The sequence below is a fragment of the Mobula birostris genome, chromosome 32, assembly GCF_030028105.1.
Source record: "Mobula birostris isolate sMobBir1 chromosome 32, sMobBir1.hap1, whole genome shotgun sequence".
NCBI lineage: Eukaryota > Metazoa > Chordata > Chondrichthyes > Myliobatiformes > Myliobatidae > Mobula > Mobula birostris.
Window position 1 is genome coordinate 14,601,004 of NC_092401.1, and position 21,062 is coordinate 14,622,065.

Consider the following 21,062-nt stretch of genomic DNA (forward strand, 5'->3'; position numbering starts at 1 on the left):
TGGTGAAGCACCTGGGCAACAGTTGTTGTATACACGGTCTCTCCCATCTCAGGCACTGAAGCTTGTAACCCCTCCAGAGTTGTCCTAGGTCTCACTTCTTACACAGTCACTCAGTTTTTGATGGCCTGCTCTAGCAGTCCCATATTCTTTCCATTTCTTGACCACTGACTTAACTGCACTCCAAGGGATATTCAGTGACTTGGAAATTTTCTTGTATTTATCTCCTGATACTTTTCAATAAACTTTTCACAGAGTTGCTTGGAGGGTTCTTTTGTCTTCATGGTGTAGCATTTACCAGGATACCAACTCACCAGCAGTTGGACCTTCCAGTTGGAGGTGTATTTTTACTACAACCAATTGAAACACCTTGACTGCACACAGGTGATCTCCATTTAACTAATTATGTGACTTCTCAAACCAACTGGCTGCACCAGTGATAATTTGGTGTGTCATATTAAAGGGGGTGAATACTTACGCAATCAATAATTTTGTGTTTTATATTTGCAATTAATTTAGATCACTCTGTAGCGATCTGTTTTCACTTTGACATGAAAGAGTCTTCTTCTGTTGATCATATCCCAGATATTCAAGACCCCATATGAGGATCAGGTTTACTGTCAGTCACATATATGAAGCTACTCTCCACTGTTCATCAATAGAAGTTTGTCAAGGTGTTTGGTGCCATGCTGAATCTACACAAACTTCTAAGAAAGTAGAGGCGCTGTCAGAAGTCATCACCTGATCATCATCTAGTCTTCCATGTCTAAACTGTAACTCACACTGTTGAACAATTTTGGAAAAGCACTGAGAGAAGCAAGGGCCCGGGTGCAGAGAGGCATAGGGTGCTTCATTACTCCCTGAAGTGGTTGGTAGCAGCATCAATCACTGAGGTGGTCAGGTTCTGAGGGATAAATTGCTTGACTTCATCGAGTTACCAGCAGCAAACACACCTGTCTGCCTTGGTATTCGTGACCACCTTATAGTTCTTGCGAACCGTTTCTGTGTTCTTTGGTATGTTCCTCGTGTTCCCTGGGATGAGCACTGCACTGAATAGATTAACTCAAGCAGATTTGAGAGCTCAAAACTTGACACCTATGAGGTGCTCCTGGCTAGTGGAAGCACGAGAATTGTGTTCAACCTCAACCTGGAACCTCCAGCCAGGAGATCTAAATCAATGAGGAGTGCAGAGTACCACTCCTCAGAGTATTAGGAGCAGAACCAGGAGAAAGTAAAGACGTAATCTCAGGCAAACGAAATGCAACCTAGAAATGTGTGGCTAGACCTGGACCTTCTGGGCAGGGTCCTAGAGAATATTGATGCTGATGATCTCACCTTCAATCTACAAACATGTGAGTGGGCAAAAACGAAAATTAAATACCTTGGCTACCAGCTCAAAGTTCAAAGTAAAATTTATTGTCAGGGTACATACACTTCACCACATACAACCCTGAGATTCTTTTACTGCGGGCATACTTAGCAAATGTAAGAACAGTGTCTGTAAACAGGATGGAGTGGTTCAAGCACAGGTGGACAAAATGGAAGCAATCCTCAACAGTCTTCAAGCTTACAGCAAGAAGGAAATGCAGTCTGGCAGGCTGGTGCTGCAGGCTCATTCCATAATTCCTCCCTGGCTGCACCTCTGACTAACCTTGCTGGGAAGCTTGTTACCAGCCAAATGATGTGGACAATGAGTGTGACAATGCCTTTCAAGCCCTTAGAGCACACATGTGCTCTTCACTTGTTCTTCAGAGCCCAGACTTTGACAGATGGTTTCTTGTCCAGGTGTGTGCATCAGGAGCAGTGACGGCCTCAGGATAACCTAGAGAAGAGCGACCTGTCCTTTACCTGAGCTGAAAGCTCCTCCCAAGAGAAACCAGCTATTGCTCCATTGAAAGGGAGTGTCTGGCCATTAAGTGGGCCCTTGACAGTCTCTGGTACTACCTCCTTGGCAGAGAGTTTGACCTTTACACAGACCACAGAACATTGATATGGATCCAGACAATGAAGGACCATAACGCCAGGTGGTACCTGGAGCTCCAACCCTTCAAATTCAGTGTTCACCGTAAGGCAGGGAAAGGTAATGTTACTGCAGACTACCTGTCTTAGCTGCTGAACATCATCGCTGCAGGACAGGAGGTTGGTAATGTGATGGAGAGCGCTTGGTAAATGCACTACACACACACACACCCAACCACCCTTATCATTCTGCTGTTACTGCACTGACTGTGCAGAACTTCAGTATCTTCCCTGCTATATTTTCATAATGGGTTGGCTTTATATTGCCTTTCTCACCATACACCATTACATACCTCATTTCTTTAGTGATGGGGATGTGTGAATGTGTTTATGTTGTTTGTATACTGTATTTAAGGTAGATATTTGTTTATTTCGTAATATAATTGCAACTGCATTGTGGGGTGCATCGTATTTTAATTCATGTGTAGTCTTAAGTTAACTTTGTAGGTAATTAAAGATGGTATGTCCTAGTGCCTAATAAACGAGGCAATTCAGTGGCAGAGATAGAAGCAGCCAGGAGTTCACATTGGACAAAGTGTGGCACTATTACTGTGTTTTCTAGTAGATAACTTTTTGTTAATATTGGTAATTTTCTTTTTGCTATTTTCACTAATTTTTGGATGCCTCTAATAAACACCCTTAAACTAAAATGTTAATCGACTCTAGCCTTTACCCTTCAGTCGAAACCAATGTATCTAACACACTGCAACCTTCAGATTGCATTTCAGGTAGAAAATCATTCTGATTTTCTAGTTTAACACACTTCCCATTGTTGCTGTTTCCTATAAATCGTGGATCCTAACAGCATAATATGAATACCTTCAGCAGATGGAAAACACCAACCTCTTAAAAACATAGAAATGGACCCTTATAGTCCATGTCAACCATGCTAACTGTGATGCCTATTAATGCAAATCCATTTGCACACATTATGCCTGTATCCCTCAATTCCATCCAGATCCAGGTACCTATTCACACTCCTTTTAAACATTGTAATTTTATCTGTTTCCATCCCTCTGCTGGAAGATCATTCAGGATGTTCATCACTCAGGGTGAAAAATTTATCTCAGATCTGTTTTAAATTTCTCCCTTCCCTCTCATATGAAACCTGTCCCCCCACTAATTTTAGATTGTCCTGCTCTGGATAAAAGATTCTGACTAAATATCCAACTCATGCCCCTCAATTTTTAAACTTTTATGAAGCGACTTCAACCTCTTACATTCAGATGAGAATAAACCCAAACTATTCAATCTCTCCCCATAACGATAGCTCTCCATTCCAGACAACATATTGGTCAATCTCTTCTGTACTTTCTCTATTGCTGTCACATCATTCCCATAGTGTTTTGGCCAGAACTGTACACAATACTGTGTGTGTTTATCAATGAGTTATATTTTTGAGACAAAAAAAATTACCCTATTCACCTGAAAGATGATAGTACCCACTAAAAATTCGAGCCAGGCCTTTCAAAAGTGAATTCACAAATGATCTTCCATGCAAATCCTCATGAAATGTGGAAAGGTCCACCCTGGAAGTAGCTAATTGCTATTGGCTTAATTTAATTTTACAACCCCAGTATTTAACAACAGAAACTGCTGGAAGTATCCATCAGATTGCTCAGCTCTCAAAAAGAAAATTAAAGTGCTGTGAGCACTCTCGTACTCAGATCTCATTAATTCTTAGTTTAAATGCCTTCAATGTGATTAACAGTTCAAGATGCTGCATAGGACCACTTTACCCTAATTTACTGAAATGCATGAAGTCCGTTTACTGCAGAACATGACAAAACAGAGAATAGGTGGAGACTTTAATAATGAGGTGGAGAAACTTTATTTTTGCAGTGTCTTGAGCATTTGAAGAAAAGGCAGTAAGCACAGATGCAATAATAATTTATAAAAAGAGAAACCCTGAGATTTTTAAAGGAAAAATAATTATTTTGCCATGTAACAGGAGCATATGCATTGGGCAATGATTTCAAGAAGATGATGTTAGTGGTTTTTGCAAACCTAGGTGACTTCTTCCGGTTTGTCCACAAAACAGTTTATTCTTTTTTTCTTATATCTTTTTTCTCTTTTCAAGGTGGCTGGGGTTCTGTCGGAGTCCATGATCTACAGTTATGATTCTCTGCAAGCGGTGGTTTTTTTCACCGGTCGCACAACCTGATATCTCACTGTCTCTAGGGGTGGCTTGGAAAACGTGTGCCTTCAGGGAGAGGCACCGTAGAAGACCTGATTCCTCGCCAATTGAAGTGTTGCGGGACACTGAAACATCGGGATAAGAGGCGGGTTGTGCTGCAATCGGAAGAAGACCCTGTACTCGAGCGATGACTTTCCCTCTCTCTCTCTTTTGATGGTGAGTGAAAGCCTGTCGGTCCTCATGTTGGGGGACTTGCAGAAGGAACATGGAAGATTCTAATATTGAAACAGTGAGCTGCCAGCCTCCCCTCTTGTTGTAGTAGAAGCCATCACTCTCTCCCTCGATGGTGAGAGACAGCCTGTCTGAGATATTGAAGTGCTGGGTTATGAACTGGTTCCTAAGGTTGTCATAGCTGGGGTGGTAGTGGGGATAAGCTCTCACTACCTATAAAGTGCTCCAAATAGCATGAGACTCTTAGCAGCCTCTGACAACCAAGTCCAACTCTCAGCCTTCACGTGTAGCTTAGCTGCTAGACCTGGTGGAACTGTTTCTACTGACAAGAGAAGGGGCAAAGGTGGACCACTGGTGCCTCAAAACCAGTTGCTTCAGGCAGGTGGGGCTCATCAGCCTTGGACAGCAGCCCGCCTAGGAGAAGAAAAACTCTGATTTTAAACCTCTGCAGCCTTGCAGCTATACCCACCCATTGGAAAGGCTTTGAGAGTAAACCCGAAGGAAGAAATCCAGAGCTGGGATCCTTAGGTCGGTTTGATGTTATTTAGAACTTCACTCTGGCACCCTCTGTGACGACACTGGTGCAAAGCTGTATCAGCGATTGCCCTTCCCTTGGACTACATCAGTGATGTGGAAAGGGGGACTTGCTGCATGGGCTGCAGCTGGTTCTACAAATCTTCCCACCCACGCTTGCACCCTAGAGAGGACACAGTCCACCAGAGGCACAAACCCATGATCCCCTGGGATCGAAGGCTGCCTACTACTGGGTTATGGACTGTAGTTTTTGATGGACAAAGCTCAAGGTCTCCTTTGGGGTTTTGCTATTCCTTGCATGGTGGTGAGGGCGTTCAGTGCTTCTGCTGTTGCAAGTGGGAGAAGGGTTGATGCTTCTACAGATGCTTGTGCATGGCAAGGAGGGCTTTGAGGTTCTGATGTTCCTATCATTCATTCTTCTGGGTTCTTGTTTTGTGGATGTCTCTGCGAAGAGTAAGAATTTCAGGTTGTATACTGCATACATTCTCTGATATAGAATTGTACCAGTTGAAGTTGAAGATAGAATAATATGGCAATATTCTACAGAGCAAGAATGTTCTCATCTTCATTTGCCCTTTTATCACTCACCCCAAATGCTAAGTGGATTTGGGGGGGGGCAAGGTATGATGGAAGCAAATGGTATTTGAGAATGCTGGATAAAAGGCTCATAGAACAGTACAGCACAGTACGGTCCCTTTGGCCCACAATGTTGCACCCATCTACATAAACCTACTCCACAATCAATATAAACCTTCCTTCCATGATCCATAATCCACCATTTTTCTTATATCCATGTGCATATATAAAAGACTTTTAAAACAACATCCACCCCACCCCTGCATGCACTCTCCATTCTGTGTTAAAAAAACTTATCTCTGACATTTCCCTGAACCACTCAGCCCAATACAATTCACAAATTCATCTTCCACATTATTACTGCTACTTTGGTTTAGCCATATATAAAGTCCTCCACATCAGTAGCTTGTTACACGCAACTCTGATTATATGCCCTTCATTAGTACTACTGCCTTGTCAGAAGTCTTTATATTGTGCTGCACGGAACTGCAATCAGTTAGCCTTATGTGGGAAATCCAGGCCCAGAAGTACAAGTGGTTTCTGCAACTTTCCCACAAACCTGTAGCTTTAGATGTTGTGGCAACGAGAACTCCCAGGTTTCTAGCTTTGGCTGGTCATTTTGTTTTTATCCTGAAATCAGGTACAGACACAGGCAAATACCAACACTCATTAACCCTCATCTGAACTCCCCCATGGTCGTCTTCAACCTTATTGCCCAGAATTGGATTGTAAAGTACACAAACAGAAATTGAAAAAGGAAGTATTGTGACAAACACATTTCAAAATGCTCTGAAAAATTAAATGTGTGTTGCCATATTCAGTAATTGATGAATGGAAGTCTGCACCACTCTGCAAAGTTCACTGATGACTTCTCTTTGTTTATTCTACTTGCATATTGCACATGTGTATAGTATATATTGCCGTCAGTCTCTGTAGTAGGCAGAAGTCACATCACGGATAAAGCCTTTCCAACCACTGAGCACATCTACATGAAACACTGTTATAGGAAAGCAACATCCATGATCAGAGATCCTCACCATCCAGGCCATGCTCTGTTCTTGCTGCTGGCATCAGGTACAAGGTAGAAGAGCCCCAGGACTCGCAACACCAGGTTCAAGAACAGTTACTACCCCTCAACCATCAGGGTCTTGAACAAAGGGATTAATTACACTCACTTGCCATCCATCAATCTCACTCTAAGAACTCTTTATTGTGTTATTTCATGTCTCATTATTTATTGCTATTAATTAATACTTGCATTTGCATAGTTTGTTGTCTATCACCATCCTTAGCTCATTCCAAATCGTTCATTCACAATGCTACATCTGTCCCTTCAGCCCACTGACAAACCAAGTGCCTCCCCCAATGGTATCCCAATTCATGGGCTTCAACTCCTACTATGATGTTTTGACTCATACCCACCATTCTACAAAGTATTCACCAGTGTACATATTAGCTTGACATTTCTTAAAACAATTATGCTCCCACCAACAATGGCCTTTGTGCCAGCTTTTCTTTTAACAGTCTGCACTGGTACAACTTAAGGCCGATCCTCATGATGCTGTCTCAATAGCAGACTCAGGACATTATATTATTGTCCTCCTATTGTAGTATATTGTGCATAATACAGCCAATATTTCCCCATCACAGAGTATGACGGAAACTTAACATGTTCAAATAATAGGCTGTGATAAAATCCACAGCTCCATTTTGCAGGACTTTTTTAAAACCCACTGCTGCTCCATCACAGGCTTTGTAAAATGCATCTTCTCTCCAACACGTAACCCACCCTCTGCGATCACATGGATTTGTAAATCTTGTTCCCATTTATAGAGCAGAGGAGCAGGGTCAAATAAAAATCAAACTCATTACATGCAACATTCCTTCTGTCATCTGAAAGGACGATCAGAATGGATTGAGCAATGTAGACTGAGTCCAGTACCAGGGCTGCAAAACTTAGCTAAAGGAAGATTTAACATTATAAAACTACTTCCATGAGAGCACAGCAGTAAGAGAATCACATAAACTTTATCCAGCTCTTAGCAAAACTTCACAGCTGTAAAAATCTGTCAGATGTCTTTATGAAGTTCTAATTGACTGTTTCTACCATCCATACAAATAAAAAAAATTCCTGACCATAAACACCCTGCTTAACTGTTTGGCTTTTCCTCTCATCATCCTTCTACCTTCTCACAAAGGCTGTAGAGTTGGGCTCCCTGATCCACGTACCATTTGCTTATGCGGAACAGATTTCCTCATTTCATCTAAATCAGTCACAATCTTACACGTCTTGCAACTTCCAGTACTCCAAGAACAACAAACCCAGACTTTCCAGTCTAACTCTATTGCTGGATTTCCTTATCCAGATCAATACCCTCTTTATTACCTTCACATTCTTGGCAAGGGGTAGTGACCAGAACACTGCCTAATCAATGTTCAATAAAGATGCAATGGAGGCTTTTGTACTCAATGCCTCTATTCAGAAAGCTTAGGATTCCGCGTGCTTCACTGACCTTGCTTAGCTGGCCATACTACTCTTAATTGCGTATGAGCATAAAAGAATGAGGAGAAATTTAATAGAGGTGCACAAAATTATGAGGGTTATAGGTAGGGTAAATGCAAGCAGGCTTTTTCCATTAGATTGGGGAAGACTAAAAACTAGAGGTCATGGCTTCAGAGTAAAAGATAAAATGTTTAAAGGGAACACGAGGGGAAGCTTCACTCAGAGTGGTGAGTGCCAGCAGAAGTGGTGATACGGGTTTGACTTAAACATTTAAGAGAAATTTGGATTGGTACATGGATGGAAGGTGTTATGGAGAGAGCTGTCGTCCAGCAGCAGGTCAGTGGAACTAAATGGGCTAAAGAGCTTGTTTCTGTGCAGTTGTGTAGTGTTCTAAGTACCCAGAACCTCTCTTCCTGTACAGCGTTTGGAACTGTGCTATTTATATTGTTACTTCTTAGTAGTAGTAGTAGTAGTCATACTTTATTGATCCCGCGGGAAATTGGTTTTCATTACAGTTGCTCCACAAATAATAAATAGTAATAGAACCATAAATAGTTAAATAGTAATATGTAAGTTATGCCAGTAAATTATGAAATAAGTCCAGGACCAGCCTATTGGTTCAGGGTGTCTGACCCTCCAAGGGAGGAGTTGTAAAGTTTGATGGCCACAGGCAGGAATGACTTCCTATGACGCTTAGTGCTGCATCTCGGAGGAATGAGTCTCTGGCTGAATGTACTCCTGTGCCCACCCAGTACATTATGTAGTGGATGGGAGACATTGACCAAGATGGCATGCAACTTAGACAGCATCCTCTTTTCAGACACCACCGTGAGAGAGTCCAGTTCCATCCCCACAACATCACTGGCCTTACGAATGAGTTTGTTGATTCTGTTGGTGTCGGCCACCCTCAGCCTGCTGCCCCAGCACACAACAGCAAACATGATAGCACTGGCCACCACAGACTCGTAGAACATCCTCAGCATCATCCGGCAGATGTTAAAGGACCTCAGTCTCCTCAGGAAATACAGACGGCTCTGACCCTTCTTGTAGACAGCCTCAGTGTTCTTTGACCAGCCCAGTTTACTGTCAATTCGTATCCCCAGGTATTTGTAATCCTCCACCATGTCCACACTTCTTGTTCTTTCTTCACACTGTGCTAAATGCCATTTCCCTCTTATAAATCTATTCACTCACAGTGTCTATTGTATATCATCTTGCTAATTAAAAATGTGAAAATTAAAATCTGAAGTAAAAGCAGAACATGCAGGAAGCACACAGCAGGCCAGATCTGCTGAGGATTTTCAACATCTCTACTTTTCTTCGGTCTCTGTGCAGCTCTTTGCTGATATCCTCAGGTTTACCACATTTGCAAGCTTTATATCTCTATAGATTTGAAATCATTACCTCATACACCCATGCCCAAATAAGTTACATACGTAAAAATAAAATCAATGACCCCAGGGAAGACCACTTATTAACCATCCTCCAGGCAGAAAAATCAAATGGTAACCCCGACTGCTTTACTGCTATCCATGATGCTGGTGAACCTTTCTCCCATTCTTTCCTCTATCCCCCGCCCCACAACCACAGGCCTCAGTTTCGCCAACCAGTCTTTAGTGCGGGACTTTATCACACGTTTTCTGAACATCCATGCAGGCAACTCCACTTCCTTCCTTCCTCAGCCATTGCTGTTAGGAAATGATAACGAATCAGAATCCAGGCAGGTTTAGTATCACCGGCATGTGTCATGAAATTTGTTAACTTAACAGCAGCGGTACAATGCAATGCATGATAATATAGGGAAAAAAAACAAGTAAGTCAATTACAGTAAGTATATATATGTATATTAAATAGTTAAATTAAAAATAGTGCAAAAACAGAATTAATAACAATGAGGCAGTGTTCATGAGTTCAAAATCCATTTAGGGATCGATTGGCAGAGGGGAAGAAGACGTTTGTGAATTGCTGAGTGTGTGCTTTCAGGCTTTGTTCCTCCTTCCTGACAGTAACAATGAGAAGGGTTCATGTCCTGAGTGATGGGGGTCCTTAATAATGGACACTGTATTTCTGAGATGTCTTGGATACTACAGAGACTGGCATCCATGATGGAGCTGACCAATTTTACAACATTCTGTAGTTCCATTCGATCCAGTGCAGTAGCACCCCACCCCCTCTCCAGACAGTGATGCAGCCTTTCAGAATGCTCTCCACTGTACATCTGCACATCCGTTGAAGTTTTTGAGTGTCTTAGGTGACAAACCAAATCTCCTCAAAGTCGTAATGAAACATAGCCACATCATGCCTTCTTTATTGCTGCATTGATAAGTTGGGACCAGGTTAGGCCCTCAGAGATCTTGACACTCAAGAACTTGAAATTGCTCACTCTCTCCACTTTTGATCCTTATGTCAAGATTGGTTTGTGTTTCCCTGTACTACCCTTTCTGAAGTCCACAACCTGCTCTTAGATCTTACTGACTTTGAGTGCAAGGTTGTTGATGCGACACTATTCATCTCGCTGGGATATGTTGCTCCTGTACACCTTCTCATCTCCATCTGAGATTCTGCCAACAATGGTTGTATCATCAGCAACTTTATAGATGGCATTTGAGCTATGTCTAGCCACACAGTCATGGGCATAGAGCAGGGGTCCCCAACCTTTTTTGCACTGCGGATCGGTTTAATATTGACAATTTTCTTGCGGACCGGCCGACCGGTGGGGTGGGTGGGCGGGAGGTAGGGTTGCCAACTGACAAGAGTAGCAGTCAAATATGTTGGGTTCACCCTGAGAAAGACTACAATGACCATGAAGCCTTGCACGGGCACCAGTGTGCATGCGTGTTGGACATGCCGATTTTTCCTGCAAATCATTTTTGGCGATTCTGTTCGGGGGGGGGGGGGTGTTGATCACGACCGGAATATAGGTGATAAATGGCTAATACACTCAATTTCGTTTCTGAAAGTGTTTATCTAACGAATTTAATATTAAACACACAGCGCATATTTTCCTCGCATGAATATAGCGATAAGTCAATTATCAGGGGAGGACAGGGGAGCTTGAAATACGTGTTGAACGAACTTCCAGTAGAAGTGGTAGAGGCAGGTTCGATATTATCATTTAAAGAAAAATTGGATAGATATATGGACAAGAAAGAAATGGAGGGTTATGGGCTGAGTGCAGGTCGGCAGGACTAGGTGAGAATAGCGTTCAGCACAGACTAGAAGAGCCGAGATGGCCTGTTTCCGTGCTGTAATTGTTATATGGTTATATAAGTAAGTCAATAGCATCATAACATTTTAAGTAACGTTTGGATATTAAACACACAGCACATATTTTCCCCGTATGAACATATAAAATCATTGCAACGCACCAATATCGCTGAATCAGTGGGAGCCCTGGGCTTGTTTCGTTGCAACAAGATGGTGCCGTCGAGGGGCGACGGGAGACAGCGATACTCGAAGAGGGTTCCTTATGTTCAGTCTATTCCGCAATTTAGTTTTCGTTGCATTCATTGCAGAGATATGTTGGAAATGGAAGCAACGTTTTCAGTGCCTTCGTAGCTATCTCAGGATATTCAGCCTTGACTTTGATCCAGAATGCCGGCAGAGATGTTATGTCAAACATACTTTTCAGCCCGCCGTCATTTGCAAACTCGAGGAGTTGATCTCCTTCCCACGCTGACATGGATGACGCGCGGGTAATGACCTCGCATGCATTCAAGCTCAACAGTGGGCGTGACAGGGAATGAGAAAAGGTGCAGCTGACTCATATCGCCAAATCATATCTTTTCCTCGAGGCCCGGTAGCGCATGCCTTGCGGCCCGGTACCGGTCCGCGGCCTGGTGGTTGGGGACCGCTGGTATAGACAGAGTAGAGCAGTGGGCTAAGCACACATCCCTGAGGTGCGCTAGTGCTCATGTCCTCTAGCTGGGGATAAACATCGGGTAATCAAATAATTTTAAAAAGTAATTAAGAGGAAAGGATGATATGATAACTGTACTTGCACAATCAATTGGTAGGGAATAGCATGCTCCACAAAGTGATTGAGGCTATCACTGGAGGCCAGATATTCAAAGCAGAAAATAACAGTCATTGTGAGTGTAAAGACTGATTCTGAATACCTTCAAGAACAAGCCATTAACTGGCACTCTACAGAAAAATAGTGGTTCTACCTCTACAGGTGGTGCAGGACTTAAGGGAAGGGGTAGTCCAGTGGCTCAGAATGGGAATTAGAGTAGGTTGGGAAGTGTTAAGCGCAGGTTAATCACAACACTTCATATTATATTTCACTGCTCTGTTAGCAGTGGTACAAACATCAATATGCCTTGCATAATTAAAAAAAACGTTTTGCAAGGTTATTGAATTACAGAATAGTCACAGCACAAGTTGCCACTCAGGCAATTTACTGGCAAAGTGACCTACAAGCCTGCACATCTTTGGTATAGGGAAGGAAATCGTATTGCCAGGAGGAAACCCATGTGGTCAAAGGGAGAATGCTTAAACTCCATGGAGACAATCATTGGAAATTGGGATTATCACAGTGTGGCAATGGCCGATGTGGGCACAGGGACAATAACTTCGCCACCTCTCTCTAATGCGCTCATATCCTTCCTGCAGTGTGGAAACAACTCCTCTTCTGAAGCTGGAACAGAGTTTTATAAAAATTCAACATAATTTCCCAGCATTGATAATCTAGGGCTCTATAGATAAAGACCACATTGTGTGTTAGAATTGCTTTCTAAAGTACCCTACAACCTTTAATAACTTGTGCAGCACTATTAGCTATAAGGAGATGCTGGACAAAGTAGATTGCTTTCTCTGGAGTACTGGAGGTGGAGGGGTGATCTGATACAAGTATATTTAATGATGCAAAGCATAGATAAGGTAAAGTCAATATCTTTTACTCAGGGTGGAAATCAAATAGTGAAGTCATATATTTAAACTGAGAGGGGGGATATTTCAAGGAGATGTGTCAGAGGTTTTATTTTTACAGAGTGGCAGGTGCCTAGAATGTGCTGCCTGGGAGGTGGTAGAAGCAGATACCAATGTAATGTTTAAGCGGAATTTAGCCAGCCACATGGCCAGGCAGTGAATAGAGGATAAAAGATACGTACAACTAGATGGGTTTATCTTAGACTAACATCAGAGTCAGTGCCGACATAGTTTGTGAAGGGCCTCTACTGTGCCCTACATTTTCACAGTTCCCTGCATTAAACGTCATCTGCCACCCTTCTGCCCATTCCATGAGCCTGTAAATATCCTGCTGTAATCTATCACTGTTACAGTTCACAATGCTGCGAGGTTTTGTATTAGACACAAATTTAGAAATTGTGGCTTGCATCCACTAGTCTTGGTCATTTACTAAAGCTCAAAATAAAGCAATGGCACAGATCTCTGGTGATCACTACTTTCCTCTTTCCTCCTGTTTCAAAATAACTATTCACCACGATGATGTATCGCTTTTAATTTGCTAACTTAGGTTGGAATCTCACGAGTCAGCTTTGCTTATAAAGTCAATTACATTGCACCTTAAATGAAGTCTTCTTCAAGTCCACATACTTCACATCCAGTGTATTACCCTCATCAACTCTGTCCATTACCTTATCTAAACCTGCTATCAGGTTGATAAACAATATTTATCCTCAATAATCTGTGCTGGCTTGCCTTATTTAACCCATGGACTTATAACTCCATGGTAACATATATAATGCAACTTATATATCAACCACCTTATTCTTCACTATTACTTTAAAAGCACCCTTTTCCTTAGTGAAGAAAAGTACAAAGTACTCATTTGGTTCCTTAACACTGTTTTCAGCATCCATGCGTCAATTCCCATTTGGCCCCTCTCCTCTAGGTACTATTACGAGCTCATAGTAAACTCTTGGATTCCAACCCATGTTTGCAGCTAACACACATCAAAGTTGCTGGTGAACGCAGAAGGCCAGGCAGCATCTCTAGGAAGAGGTACAGTCGATGTTTCAGGCCGAGACCCTTCGTCAGGACTGATCTTCGTCCTGACGAAGGGTCTCGGCCTGAAATGTCCACTGTATCTCTTCCTAGAGATGCTGCCTGGCCTGCTGCGTTCACCAGCAACTTTGATGTGTGTTGCTTGAATTTCCAGCATCTGCAGTATTCCTGTTGTTTCCATGTTTGCAGCTATTCATTTGCACATTCTCCGAGCCTCCGTATTTTAGTTTTCTCCTCCCTTGATTTTTTTGGCGATCACCTGATTCTTGTTTGCATTTGCAAATAGACTGTTTTTTCTGCTCCACAAGCGATCTTTTTTGCTCGCCTCCCACTGCATTTTTTTCACCAACCAGGCAGCTCTGGAATTGTTTATTCTTTCTTTGCTTCACTTGGGAATGTGCCACAACTATACCTGAGCCACCTCTTCTATAATGGAAACCATTGTTTTACTACACTTTGCCTGCCCCCTTTTGGCTTTAGTTTACCTGGGTCGGTTCACTCTCAGGTTGTGGAATGTACTTCTTCTATAAACACATACATATATTCCCGAACAGTTTGCAACTCTGAAATGTGGGTGTTAACAGAGTTCCTACACTGCACAACATGCCTGGAGCTCTGTTCCTCTTATTCTGTTCTGACTTTCAGATTTACAGGACTGCAGAAGAGATGATGAAATCCCATTGCAAAACAAAGAGCACTTGCAGCTTTCAGAACTGAAACCCGCAGTTGCACCATGGTGTTCTCACCTTTTCCATTTCCAGGACCTTATCTTGCATCTCCTTGAGTGCAGTCAATGCCTCTGCTTCTCTCAATCGTGACTGTTCCAGTTCCATCACATATTCCTCTTTATTACGATGTTCACACTGTGACATGTAAAAGAGAACATACGCATATTTAAAAAGCAGGTTTTGAAAACTAATGCCCAATCAAATGGCATTGCAAAGCAATTCAACTTTTACTTTCTATCCAAAAGGGGAAAAATAAACTAATGATCAACACAAGTATATTGTATTAGATTCCCAGCCTTTTGCCTCATGTCAGGAGGAAGTAACAGAAAGTGTTTTGAAGAATAAAAAAAATTCTTTTTGATTCACCAAGGCAAAGAAGCTTATGGGCTAAGAGCTGGCCAACAGGACTACCATTGCTGAGGTACTCAATGGTGGCCCAAAGACCTTGTTTCTGTGCTGTATGACACAATGACAGTGCTGGCAGTGGCTGCAATCTTTATGATTACAAAACAGATAGCTGCTTAACAACCAATGAGTAGTAAATGCATATTTAGAATCTGTCTAGAACAAAGAAAGAAGAAAAAAACTGCATTTACATAGCACTTTTCATGTCATCACACCATCCCGAATGTGTACAAGTAATATGCAAGTTGTAAAAGCTTTGACGGACCTCAGCTGCAGGACTGCGTTCAGTTTTGGGCACTGTGTCCAGGTAAAAGAGAAGAGCATTAACTCACTGGACTGATACTAGGGTTTGCAGTATTAAATAATCTGGATAGATTGTGAATATTTCCTTTATATTCCGGTCCGGTCTAAGCATTGATTTAAAAAGCATAATAAGGGTTGGTCTGTGCTGGGTGATCAATGAGAAGAAACATTACCAAAGAGAGGGGTAGCTAGGAGGAGGGTAATTTTATATCCTGGGAAAAACCACGAACATAGATCACGGTAGATATCTTGAGCACTCCTAGACTCTGGGGATGGCTGATATTTTTCACATCAAAGAGATAAAGGATATCAAGGGAAAAGGTCCAAAGGCAGATGAATGGAATTGAGCCACGAAAAAACTCTGAATTCTGACAGAATGAAAGCAAATTCAAATGAGTGGAACGGTAAATCTCGTCACTGCAGAAGGTTCGATGTGACTCTTAAATTTTCTGCTCAGGTGAGATGAGGCACTGGATAAGAATGCCCTTGTTTGAATAGTTAATGACGGCACTTCTACAGTTCCTTTCACATTCCTTTTAGTAGATTCTAGTGTGCTTTGCTTGCTAATGATGAAATAATTTTAAAGTGAAGCCACTATTGCAACTCAGGAAATGCAGCAGTCAATTTGCACACAGGAATCCCACACAAACAGAAATAATCTGCCTCCAAATGTAAGGTCCAATAACCTTATATTTTTACAACCTCATATCTATTGCTCCTCTTCTTTTCCATAATCCACCAAGTCAAACTTCTATTCTCCCCTCTGTTCTAATCCTAAATTTACATCTTTACCATTCCTCATGCCTTTTCCTCCTGAACTGCTGGACACACAATTTCTCTTCATTACCCTAACTTTGGCAAAGAATTGTCTCTTCCCGACTTAAACACTTCTTAACCTCTTCGACTTGTAATTAGCACTCTCATGTCCAAACATACTGAGAAGCAACATCCCCAAGTCAGACACTTTTGCTTGAAATTGCCCAATTAGATATTCACATTGTACTGAAATATTTGAATCTCATTGTACATCAACCATATGACTGTAAAAGGGCAAGCTTGCCCTCTATGTATTTCTCAGTCTCTTTGCAGCATCTAACACAACTGTCCAAACTACCTAACTCAATTGGAACTACCATCTATAAACCCGAAAACAAGTTTCCCCTTGCAATGATACATCCTAGAGTAACAAACCTCCGGTGTAAGGCTTGATTGGAATCCTTAAAGTGCTTTATTTGTAGTCTTTGAAGTTCTACTCAGTTATGTCATCTGTAATGTTTGAAAAAACCAGAATGAATCCAGTAGTTTCTTTTTGTTTTCAATCTTTTATTTTACAGTTTCTAAATTTAAAAAATCACTTTCTGTTTTATGTTCACATCCTTTATTTGAATCCACATACAAAACACTGGAGAAACTCAGTAAGTCATGGAGAATTTATGGAGAGAAATGGATTTTTGAAGTTTCAAATACCTGAAACTTCACTGTACCTCCCTGTGTGACAATAATAAACCATTTCCAATTCCCTTCATAGACGATATCTGACCCACTGAGTTTCTCCAGCATTATGTGCTGCCCCAGATTTCAGCATCTACAGTCTCTTGTGTCTCTTCTTTATCTAAAGTCAGCCACAATAGGTATCACCATTTTTGCAAAACTTCTCAACAGTTTAATCCACTAGCTGGCCAGACACTTGTATGACAATGATTGAAATAATACAAGAATCTCAACATCATCCAGGACTGCGTGTACTGCTTGAATGGTACTCCATTCACATTCACTTCTTCTACTCCCAGTGTGCTGTGGTTAAAGTGTGGATCATTTACAATGTGCACTGCATTTACTTGCCAAGGAAGCTTAACAACACCTCCTAAACCTACTAGTCTACCACTGAGAAGTAGAAGGACAGTGGGTGCTTGGGATGGCAACACCTGCAGAGACCCACCAAATCTCTCAGCTTCTTGTGTTGGAAATATATTTTTCATAATCATTAGGTTTACACTCTGGATCTGCCGAATCAACAACAAAGTAGGAACATCAGTAGGACTGCAATAGTTCAAGAATGCAGCTTATTAATGACAATTAAGAATGGACAATAAATACTGAGCTTGCTAGTGATGACCCAACTGAAAAATTAATTAAAAAATAATATTCCTGCAAAGGCCTGTATTTATTATACAACTGTAATTGCCCTTAAATTAAATTCAACCATCGGGCAAGCAAACTGGGATAGGATGAGAGTCACATACAGGTAATCCATACAAGGTGATCAATTTTTCTTTCTTTTAAAAGGTGAAGAATCAACCAGATTTTTACAATTGGTAGATTCATAGAGAATATTACTGATTACTACTTTGTCTTATAGTTATAGATTTATTTAAATAAATTAATATAAATTTCTCAGGTGCCCTGCTAGTGCTTAACAAATTTCCAGATCATTAGTCATTCTTTGTAGATAACTGCACCCCACTCACAGAAAATACTGAGGATTTACAATCCTGTCCCCAGTTCCATGGGACACTCATCCTGCTCCTCACAGTCTTCGCTGCTGACACTCCTTGCTTTTAAGTTTATAACCATGGCCCACCCTACTGACGGGAACACTCTGTCATTCTCCCAGTGCCCGATACTTTCACATTGCGGTGTGATGCCTAATTTTATCTTTTTCTTCAGGTTTGCAACACTGTATAGGCCCTAGTATCTCCCAATCAACTTTGATGTCCATGATCTATTTAAAGGAAATATGGCCAAATGATTCTAATGAATCACAGGAGATTATTTGCCTGACTGCTGCTTAACTTCCAGTAAGATGGCACCATGCTGAGATGCAGCAGCCACTCCAGGTCCATTCAAAGTTGCATTTGTTCATCTTGTTTTGCTGGATACTGAGAACATCAAGTACTGTTTGATGTTACCAAGTTGCTATCCTATTACTGAGTTGCTTGATAGCGACGGGGCTGAACTTATTGCATACCATTGTTACGTTGTTGCCTGAACTTGTTGTGTACTGTTGCAAGATGCAGAGAGCGAGTGATTCTGTTGGACAGTTTTACTATGATCGTGAGGCCCTCTTGGACATTGGTAATATAGAATATTGCAAGTTCGAATCACTGGTGAGATCGATAGTGAGGGAGCTGCGTTGCCTTGGTTGTGGTGAGGATTAGGCCTAGACCGTGGCGCTGCCTGTTGCAGCTGACCAGGAGAGGAAGAACAAAAGCGGTATGGGAAAACCTCTGTGGAGCACCCTTGGATCCATAATAGGTTGGGGACTTGTCCCTCCTGTGGGTGCTGCCCTCCAGTGTTCCCTTGGTGGATGTACTTGCTGGACCACTTACTATCTGTCTCGTCATGCCACACAGGGCTACGTTACTATTATTTTCTCTTTGTGGCTCTATGGTTTTCTGAGATTGTAACCATATGCGCTATTTGTGCTACCTACTATGTGCAGTGTTCTATATGTAGTTTGGCCCTGGAGGAGTGCTTTTCGTTTGGCTATACTCATGTATGGTTGAATAATAATTAAACTTCAACTTGAACAGAGATGCTGTCCACCTCTGACTATGATGTGACTGATGTTAATCTGCCTGGGCACTCCATGTATTTGTTGATAATACCAACAATTAAAAGCTTCTAGCCCTGTCTCATCATACAATGCAGTCACTGAGGTCTGGGTTCTAGGTCAGATCTGAGAGACTCAGACAGTTATACGTTGTGCATTTGGTTCAGATTCTGAACTTATATCATGGCTATATATCTCTGCATCTCAGGCTGAAATAGTTGAATTGAGGTGGTCTTTAAATCTGTCTCATGTGTTAAGTCTGAAGTATTTGCATGGTGACAGATGCCAAAAACCTAGGAAAGACACTGAAGACATTCAGGTGTTACAACATCTGCTGAGGTAATTGTTGGAATACCCCTCGAGGCAATGTAACTCAGGGATGGGATGATCACCATGCCTTCATAAATGTGCCTTAGTTTGGTTGGATGTGTCCACAATTATGATAAAAGATTAACTTGAGAGATAAAGGTAGTGTAAGGTGGCTGAGGCAGATACAGCAACAAGAACATTTCCTCTTAGCCTCTGTTTAACAAGTGGTAAATGACACGTAGCACACAATAGAAAACAAAACTTATGATAGTTTATACATCAGTTTGAAAAAACCATTTCACAGTGGCATTAAATTCACACAGAGCATATATTTCAGAGAAACAATGTGGATTACATTAAACAAACATCCAAAAGAAACATAAAATAATAGAACTTCCTGTAAGAAAAGTTCTCTAATTATTAAGATAGAGGCAACATTTGATGGCTCGGGGCCTCTACTCACTGGAATTCAGGAAAATGAGGGGTGACCTATCAAATGTTGAAAGACCTCCATAGAGTAGATATGGAGAGGATATTTCCTATGGCGGGGAAGTCTAAGACCAGAGGACACAGCCTCAAAATAGAGGGGTGTCCTTTTACAACAGGGATAAGGAGGAACTTCTTTAATCAGAGAGTAGTGAATCTGTGGAATTTGTTGCCACAGGCAGCTGTGCAGGCCAAGTCACTGGGTATATTTAAGGCAGAGGTTGACAGATTCTTGACTAGTCATGGCATGAAAGGACATGGGGAGAAGACAAGATTTTCGGGCTGAGAGGGAAAATAGATCAGCCATGATGAAATGGTGGAGCAGACTCAATGGGCAAATGACCTAATTCTGCTCCAATATCTTATGGTAACACTGCATTGATGGGCACACAATCCTAGTTTGGAACGATATTTACCAGGGTGAAGTATACATGTCAAGCTAGCACTAAAGGAGATGAGCATCATGATTAGTAGTCATGAGACAGTGCACCCGGATGCCTTCCCATTCATCGCAGGGGACTTTAGTCAGACCAGTTTGAAAAAGTCTCTAATAAACTACCACCACCAAGCCACTTGGTGAACTAGAGGAGCCAACATGTTCAACCATTGCCTCACCACTATTAAAAATGTTTGCATGTAGTTCTGGCCTGTACTTTGTCCAGTCTGATCACCTGGTTGTACTGCTACTCCCCACATATAGACAGACTGAAGACTGCAGCACCACTGGAAAGGACTGTGGAGGCATAGTCAAGGGAGGTGGAGGACTATTTGCAGGACTGCTTTGAATCAGTGGACTGGACCACATTTAGGGGTTCATCTTCAGTTCTGAATGAATTCGCCACAATCATCACAGACTTCAAGGAGTGGATGAGTTTGTGCCTTCAAGAACATACCTAGTTTTCCTAAACCAGAAATCCTGGATGAACCAGGGAATTTGCAGTCTTCTTAGGGCCATCTCTGTGGCATTCAAGATGCTTACAAGAAGTTCATGTATAACCTCAGTAATGTCATTGTGAAAGCAAAAAGGCAATTCCCCGTGAAATTTGAGATATAATCAGATGCACAACAGCTGTGGCAGGGTGTGCAAGCCAATATTTCCTATCAGGTGAAACCTAACATATTAAATGGAAATGATGCTTTACTCCCTGATGAGTTCAATGATTTATATGCATACTTTGAAAGGAGGGGTAACTCTACATCTACAGTACATGGATACTCACACCTTGTGATCTCTGTCCCAGCGACCAATGTCAGACATCCTTCAAGAGGGTGAAAAAGGTGTCAGGCCCTGATGATGCATCTGGCTGGATAATG

At 41.8% G+C, this 21,062-nt stretch overlaps 1 protein-coding gene across 10 annotated transcripts in view; it reads right to left on the reverse strand.

Moving 5' to 3' along the window:
* Positions 1-21,062, reverse strand: part of LOC140191247 (EVI5-like protein) — a 265,130-nt gene that overhangs the window by 87,815 nt on the left and 156,253 nt on the right. For all 10 annotated transcript variants that reach the window (XM_072248473.1, XM_072248481.1, XM_072248479.1 and 7 more), the window contains one exon: positions 14,711-14,827. In XM_072248473.1, coding sequence (XP_072104574.1) covers positions 14,711-14,827 — 117 coding nt within the window. The remainder of the gene's footprint in view (positions 1-14,710; positions 14,828-21,062) is intronic.